Source organism: Etheostoma cragini, chromosome 5, assembly GCF_013103735.1.
Source record: "Etheostoma cragini isolate CJK2018 chromosome 5, CSU_Ecrag_1.0, whole genome shotgun sequence".
In the NCBI taxonomy this organism is placed as follows: Eukaryota; Metazoa; Chordata; class Actinopteri; order Perciformes; family Percidae; genus Etheostoma; species Etheostoma cragini.
In genome coordinates, this window is record NC_048411.1 from 11,431,101 (window position 1) to 11,439,552 (window position 8,452).

General features: G+C 40.0%; 1 protein-coding gene across 1 annotated transcript in view; it reads right to left on the reverse strand.

The window, feature by feature from the left end:
- Positions 1-902: 902 nt before the first annotated feature.
- stpg2 (sperm-tail PG-rich repeat containing 2) overlaps positions 903-8,452 on the reverse strand; it is a 48,840-nt gene continuing 41,290 nt past the window's right edge. The window contains exons 12-14 of the mRNA XM_034872228.1: positions 8,179-8,294; positions 2,364-2,557; positions 903-1,141 (exon numbers count right to left, since the gene is read on the reverse strand). Coding sequence (XP_034728119.1) covers positions 2,390-2,557; positions 8,179-8,294 — 284 coding nt within the window. The 3' untranslated portion in view covers positions 903-1,141; positions 2,364-2,389. The remainder of the gene's footprint in view (positions 1,142-2,363; positions 2,558-8,178; positions 8,295-8,452) is intronic.

Consider the following 8,452-nt stretch of genomic DNA (forward strand, 5'->3'; position numbering starts at 1 on the left):
CGGAAAACAGCTATTGGCCTCAGTGCCCTCTGGCAGTCGACAGCCAACAGCTTCCTCATGAGCTGTCCAGCGTCCTCTCTCTGGACACGGACAGCGCCAGCGTTTCCTCGCTGCGTTTTTCCCAAAAAGCCAAACTGTTGCCTCCATCACTGCTCCGCAAAACTTCTGTTTGCTTTCTCTTCAGCCTTTCTCCTCTTACAGGTGTGTCATGGCTTTGTATACTTAATATTTTATAGTGTGATCACGCATCCAATCTTGCCTCTGCATGTTAAGCTGCAAGCCCACGTTTTTATGAGCAGAATGCACTTTCACATGCTGTTGCCGATTTGTGTTTCTGCGTGTTATGTAGCATATGTGTGTGTGTGTGTGTGTGTGTGTATGTGTGTCTGTGCGCGTGTGTGAGAAACTAAAGGTGGGACTAATTTGATTAATGAGCAAAGAATATCAGTGTACAAAAAAAAACAACACTGCAACATAAGTTATGAGTCTTCTATATGACTTTCACACCTGTTTTTCTGGTAGTCAGCACAAATATACTTAATAAATGGATTCATGATTTATGCATGCTTAGCAATAATGTATAGCTGTGAAGCTTTTTTTAATTCTAATTTTTCTACTTTTGTTTTCTAATTGTCTCATGCACTGGTCAATTGTCATTACATAACACATGATTTGTGACAATCTTGGCATGTAAGTTGTCCAGTAGTTGAGCACAGACTGTATGTGATCCTGTGCTACTTACCCAGCTTAACAAGTCATCAGCCAACACGGGCAGCACATTAAAATCTATTTAGCAAACCTTCCCATAATTTTTTATCTTTGACTTATTTATGTCAAATTGGATCTTTGGATTGCTGCTTTAAGAAAACAAAGCGCCTTTCAGACAAGACCTTTTTTATATAGAATAAAATCCTTTCAAATAGACCTAAGGCAATATTCATACTAATAGCTTTTTAATTGTTATTGATTAACAAAGTGGTTCATGCAGAAGGAACTGACCCACCAAAACCGCTGAATCAGTGTGTCAAGCGTGTCATTACTGCGGGTAAAGAATGAGGGAACCATCAGCTCTAGATGTAATTGTAGGTATTTTATTTAGCGACCCTGAATAAAAAGCCGTCATCGTCCCGCAAACTGCTGCCTGAAACAATAAACAAAGTTAATTAGTCCGCAGTTTGATCAGATACATTTTTGGTTTAAAAAAGTTTTAAGCTGCACTGTTTGTAAATTGGCAATGAGGGCAATTTAGACTAGACTATTACTAAAACAACAGCTTTAGGGATCTACTGTGTGTTGTATACTGATAGCAAATGTTAGGCTGAGACACACACACACACACACACACTCACACACACATACACACACACACACACACACACACACACACACACACACACACAAAGCAAAGCAAAGCAAAGCAATGCAAAGCAAAGCAAAGCAAGGCAAAACATGAAGGGATTGGACAGACTGCTTAAAGGAATATTCTGGTCAATTTCAACATGTAGTTCTGTTTTTTTTAATTTGCAGTACTGTATGTAGAGAGACAAATGAAACCAATCGGGGCTGCCTACACCGTGTTTTCCTCCTGCTAGAGTTAGCACCAACAGGCTTAAACAGGGCAAGTTTTAAATGTGTTTTTAGCCTCTTAACATGTTCAAAATGCCGTTAGTGCCTAGCCATGTTCAGGTATCCTTCCTTCCAAGTGAACACAGCAAATCCGATTGCAGTAGATGTGACAGAAAGGCATAAAAGTTGTGTTAAATCATACCTCTTTATTTCCTGTTTTCTGGTGAAGTCCAAACTAATTGATTTTCACAACTTTTATGCCTTCCTGCCACATCTACTACAATCAGATTCACTGTGTTCACTTGGAAGGAATCACTGCACATGGTTAAGCACTGGTAATGACATTTTGAACATGTTTAGAGGCTAAAAACAAGTTTAAAACTTGCCCTGTTTAAGCCTGTGGGTGCTAACTCTAGCAGGAGGATAACTCGGTGTAGGCAGCACCGATGGGTTTCATTTGTCTCTCTACTGACAGCACTACAAATAAAAAAAAAAACAGTGCTTCATGTTAAAGTCAACCGGAATTCTCTCTTTAAGTAAGCTTTCAACAGTGGCAGGGAATAGAAATATCAAACAGAGGATGACACTTAAACAAGCTATAAAGTGCTTCAGTGATGACTGTCATCACAATTCATTTCAAAACAGCTTGCTTGAAACCTTGCATTGCATATTACTATAGTGTCTAGATTTACAATTTACTCAATATGTGAAACTACGCTCACTTATTGTCTATTATACTTTCAACAGAAAAAGATTTTAAAAAACTGGATTGATGTTTTATCCCATACCACTCATACTTCTGAACTCTGACCCACAAAGAGCTCTAAGAAGTGCTGCTGGCGATGAAGGTGTTGGGCGTGACAGTGTTAATGGTCTTGTGGGGGGTTAAAAGGCCAGGGGCCACACGAGGGGAACAGCAGGGACCCAGAGGGTTGTTGAGCGTCACATTGAAGGTGCCCTTCAGTACTGTGTTCATGACGCCTGGACTCAACTGCAGAGACACAAAAAAAAACAGAGATGGGGGTTGTGTTTTGATTCGTATGTGGCATTAAACCGTCCTTCCTTTTATGCAACCCTTTGAACAGTACTAGATGTGAAAAAGATGCAGACAACAGGCTGATATTACACTAAGACAACTGGCCAAAGAAAATAGGTATAAAAAAAGAGAAATAATCATTTACAATTGCAAATATTTCTGTGTATTTGAACAGGACATACTCTTAGAAATATAGAAGAAAAGAAACAAAATGAAGGAATAAATAATGGAGGCCAGAATGATCAAATGAGGAGTGATGATGAGGGTGGTTGTCCTTTGACTTGTAAACAGGAGTAATCATCCGTTCTTGGCATTTTTCACCAATCACCCTGCTTTTATTGCATTCAACCGTCTAATAAAACTTCACATAAACTTTGTATGAACCTGTCTGCTGAAGTCAGGAGTCTCATGTGAAACAGCTTAACTGTGTCCTCCAAGAAATGGACATGCCAAAAAACACAGCATGTTTTTAAGAATGGAACTTTGCATTAGTTCAGGCAAGCATGGAAGTCATTTTTATAGTCACATCCAATCACATGACCTATCTCACACAATAGTTGAATCAATGAGTCTCTCCAATTCAACAGCCTCTTTCTGTATTAGCATTTAGTTGTGCATGCCTTTTGAAGGATTCTTTAATCAAATGTTTTGCATATCAAGCTGCTGGTGGTTACTCAGATTTATTTATTGAACCTTGACTTTAGACATAAATTACACCCAAAGTACAACACATTTTTTATTCTGCTAGAAAGTGGTCATTAAAGTGGAATTCACAAACTAGCATGCAACTAACACGCAGCAACACATACAAATGATTAGACTGTCTGACCCAGGTCTTATGAAGGGGAACATTAAAAACAGTACCAAAAACTAAAATCCTATATGGGTTTCAAAGTCTGATCTTAAAACTGTGTCTCTGTCTTTGTCACACGCACACGCACACACACACACACACACACACACACACACACACACACAGAGGCTAAGATGCAGACATACATTCTGACACATTCTGTATGAACACCTAGGTACTGCCTAAGGAATCAACGTCTTTGATATTACAAAAGTTATTTCTTTCTCTCTCCCTTTCTTTCTCCTCTAACCTCCCAGCACACATATACGCATCAGTATGCCAGAGGTGCCACAGTAGGATTTAGGCACATTGCAGGGGCCGCTCAGATCTCAGTATTGATCCTAATGGGAAAAGGGTTGTGGGTTCAACTCCAGGTCACCCTCAGGGTTGGCCGGGAGGTCGGGGAGATGGTGAAGAGCTCTTGGAAGTGATGACACCACCGGCATAGCAATAATGAGGGAGCTTATGGGATGTTTCACTAGGTCATAAAGGGGAGATGGAGAAGGGAATCTGTGCTCCAAGTTGGTGATGATGTTACTCTGTATGTTTGTAGACATGTACAAGTGTGCACACACGCACAGTAGAAAGAGTGGATGTAAAGTCTTTCGCCACAATACACACACAATGCATTACACAACAACACAAGCTTCATCCCATGCATGCTTAAACACATGGCAGCAAAACAAAGGATGCAAATTTTCTGTTGGAGTGTGCAGAGACTCACACAAGGTGATGTCTTTGTTTTGCTACACATAACTAAATCACAGAAACAGAGAGTCTTCATAGCTCACTCAATAACAAAATGGGGTTTTAGTTACCATGCAGGTTTGTAAGAGTGCTGCTGTCTGATCTGCCAAAACTATTCTCTTTTGTATTTTTACTATTCCTCTTTAATGAAGAAAATTATTCACTTATCCGATTACTCATCTAATCAATAGAAAATCAGAAGAATACTCAATTACTAAAGTAATTGTTAGCTGCAGCGCTAACACACACACACACACACACACACACACACACAGTATAAAGTAGTCATCCAAACTCATACCTGTCATAAGTTAGAGATCTAACTATCCAAACTCACACAAAAAGACAGAAGCAAACAAACACAGAAAGTTTGTGCAGAGTGGGTGTGATGAATTAAAATGCAGCAATGGGGAGACATTTTTGCATTTTGAATAATAAGGATTATTTTAAACTACCCTGATCAGAAAGAAATTATGTGATGCTATCAGATGGTTGTGCTTCCCACTTAGAAGCATCAGCAAGCAAAGTAGAACTATAAAAAACGTTCACACGTACAAGGTACATGTTGAGACATAAAGCGCACACTCCGAGGAAGATTTGATGAAATGTCAGCTATGTTAAGGACACCTTCTGTTCTAACTCATAATGAATATCACATTAACTTGAGCTTCTTTTTGGTGGCTCTGTATGTGCTTTGCACTCTGCAGGTTTATATATCAGCAAAGATCACAGCATTTAATTAACATTTGTTTCTGCTTGATGTCTGCTCCTGTGTCTTTTTATATTCCTGTGTTTCATCATCACACAGTTAAATTAAGCTCAACCAATAAGAGCAGTGCCATGAGTGAGAAAGCTAATCGGGCCTACTTTCCAGAAGTCGGTTCCTTGGATGGTTCATTTAATGGAAACACTAAATGAGCCCTAACTGTGACCTATTGCTGCTCATGTAGATAGATGCCTGACATTACTCACACATGTATGGACGGACACATATAGGAACACACTGATGCTAAAAAAGCTACTATTCCATTACGTAGCTGTCTGCTTCAGATTGCAGGCCCTCAGAACACATTTCAGCTGTTGAATTTAACTACCCTCTTCAGCTGCTCCATTTGCTGCTGTCTGTCTCTCTGCTTCTCTTCCTCTTTGCTCTTCCACCACCTTTTCATCACCGTCTCACCTCGGCCCATGCCTTTTCTTTCCCTCCCTGCCCCTCTTTCTCATAGCTATCATCCCATTCTCTCTGCATGCTTGTCTTCAACACTTACTTACCTCTCTCCCTCTCACCACCACTTCACACCATCTTTAACACTGTATGGCCTATGGTGTCATATAGACTCAGACAACTGATTCTCCTAAAGCTACGAGATGTAACACAATGAAAGTCATCCGTGTCTATAAGGCGTGAATCACAAAATGTTTCTTAGTCAGTGTAAGGGTCTTGATACATATAGTATATATGAACTCCACATCAACATCTGAGCTCAAGTCAAAGGATTTTTGAAAAAAACACAACAACTAAAAGCTAAACAGTTTGTAGTATCACTGGTGGCAGGTTATCTGTTAATTTGCAATTCGCTTGTGAGTGTACACTAGTTGAAACATATAAACACATGCATATTTAAACCCAGGGCCTTATGTATTGGTCTGCAATTCACTTCTACAGTAGGAGGTAGCAAGATCTTATTAGCTTAAGTCCTATTTTTACTTTGTCCCGATTATGTCCCAACGTTTACTCTACTCTCTGCAGTGACTGAAGTGGCTCCAGTAAAAGGCTTTAGATTTCACTTTTAATTTAATGCCCTAGTTGAATATTTTTTTTTTACATTCAGATACCCTGGGAGAGGAGAGGACATGAGAAGAGGATGGTATGAGATACTTCAACAGTTTCACTAGCTACTGTCAGTGGAAGATTTACGCAGCTACAGCTTCCCCTTATAAAAGAGAGAAGGAGAGATAGAGTGAGAGACAGAGAAGGACGTGTAGAGCAAGATAGAACATCCGCCAGCATCTACACAGGAAGATAAAAAGGTTTTAAAAATGTATGTGGAAAAAAATATGCACTGCATTTTGCCTACATTCCTGACGTTTAATACTAACCAAGTGGTACTCTCATTGCCACACTCACACACTGTTGCATGTTGTTTAACGTTACAATTTTTGAAACCTACAACAACCAGGCGTGTACCTACTATATCATACACACAATATTAGTCCTAATGAAACAGAATTGGGTGACTATCATGAACAGTTCCAAAAATGAAATTTGCATAGAAAAGATAAAGAAAAGTGAGATGTGATGGTGGATGGAGAGATGTAGAAGAGAGCGCTGTGGAGGAACACACTTATAATAGTGAGGTGAGGTTCATATGAGCTGTGGCTCTGTGCTAAAACCAGATGAACTGAAATGGAGAATGGGGGTCACGTGTTGCTGTATATCCATCAAAACTATTTGCCTTGTTAATTCATGTTGCAATTTGCATAGAAAAGAATGAAAATTGATGACAGAGACAGGGGCTATAGATTCTGAAAAGAAATGGAACTGGACATATGTAAACTTAAAGTGGAGGTGAACTTCCATAAAGCTGTTACTCTTGCTTTCATTCATTGGCTGGCTTGAACTAGGCATTGCTGATCAAATACAAATAATACATAATAATATTCCGTTAGTGTATTGCATGTCACTCACCTAAAATGTTTTCAGAAACCCGTTTTAGTGGACCCGGTTAAAGCTGTAATTTGAAAGTTTGTAACCAGGTTGCCATTTTTGTTCCTGCTTCAAAACAGAACCAGCTCTCCCGCAACTTGCATGTGTCTCTCAGAGCCGCGTCATTTAGTTGCTGAGATTAGGTTGTACAGCAGGTCTATTCCTTTTCATGCAGATGCATTTTGGTCTGTTTATAGAGAAAATGAACTAAGAGGTTCCAGACTACAGTAATACAATAAATGAGTCTGACTATGCCAGGCTAGAGGGGAGAGGGATATAGAGGTGGAAAAAGGCAGTGAGGAGAGAGACAGAGACTGCAGAAGAGAAGAGAGGGAAAAGTTGAGGAGATAAATCCATACAGAGACAGCAGGCAGATTGGGAGACAGGCAGACAGAGAAGAGAAGAAAGAGCCCTGTGATAGTGTTACACCCATGGACATGAACATGATGATGAACTCTGTAGTAATGTTTAAATCAAACTCAGTGGTTTTGTCTTTGATGTTTACCACTCAAAGTCAGCAGGGACTGGAAGCAACATTAGCTCTTTCAATCATTTTGTGCACGCACGTAGGCACACGCACGCACACACACACACACACACACACACAGCTGTAACCTAGGGCTGTAATTCCTATTAAAAACCCACTGAAATTGAGCAGGGAGAGATAAGGTTCTGGTTAGAATTCATTAAAACTGTATTATGCTTCAACCATATAGTGCATTTGTCTCTGTCAACAGTCTAAGGTGGCTGCATTAAACAACACTGCACTCACTTTTGCCAGTTTAATTTAACTAGGCAAGTCAATTAAGAACAACTCTCCTGCAAAGCTGCCTCGAGCAGGAAATGGCATCATTTAGCCTTGTGTTGCGTCAGATGGAGATTGGTCAAAACCACAGAAACAAATTGAAATTTGTTTTTTGTTTTTAATTACAAAGCAATCAATTTCTTCCGCACAGCTCAAGGTCAGAGGCAGAAATTTGGCAGATTCTCTGAGGATCGAAACATGAGATAAAGTCAGGCATATATTTGTGGCCTCTCATGCATACACCAGACACACAAACAGGGACTTTGTACTGTACACACACTACCGTCTCATCATACTCTGTTGGTCGTACATTAACACATACAAATCTAAGGACACATATCCATAGCGACAGTCATGTCAGTACACTATTGCTGAATGCTGGCTGCTCTATGAGTCGTGTAGACTGGGAGTGTGTTTGGAGGTAAGAACGTTTCTTGAGAGTTACATTTTTACAGTATGCTTACCTGATAAGCGCCTGGTCCAGGGTTGGTGTCCACGGAGACTTTAAATCGATCTTCTTTGGAGGAGATCAGAGCCATTTGGGGTACGGATTTCACACTGGGGTTATACTGGTCCGGCCCTGATGAACACATACACACATAATCCACACCTAAATTCACATTTAGTTGCTGTGAACAGGAAAATACTTTAGACGCCAATGTACTTTATACAAGCACACACTGACTGTGCCTTCAGTGTGTGCAAGAAAACCAGAGCATCACACCCTACAAAAGTACA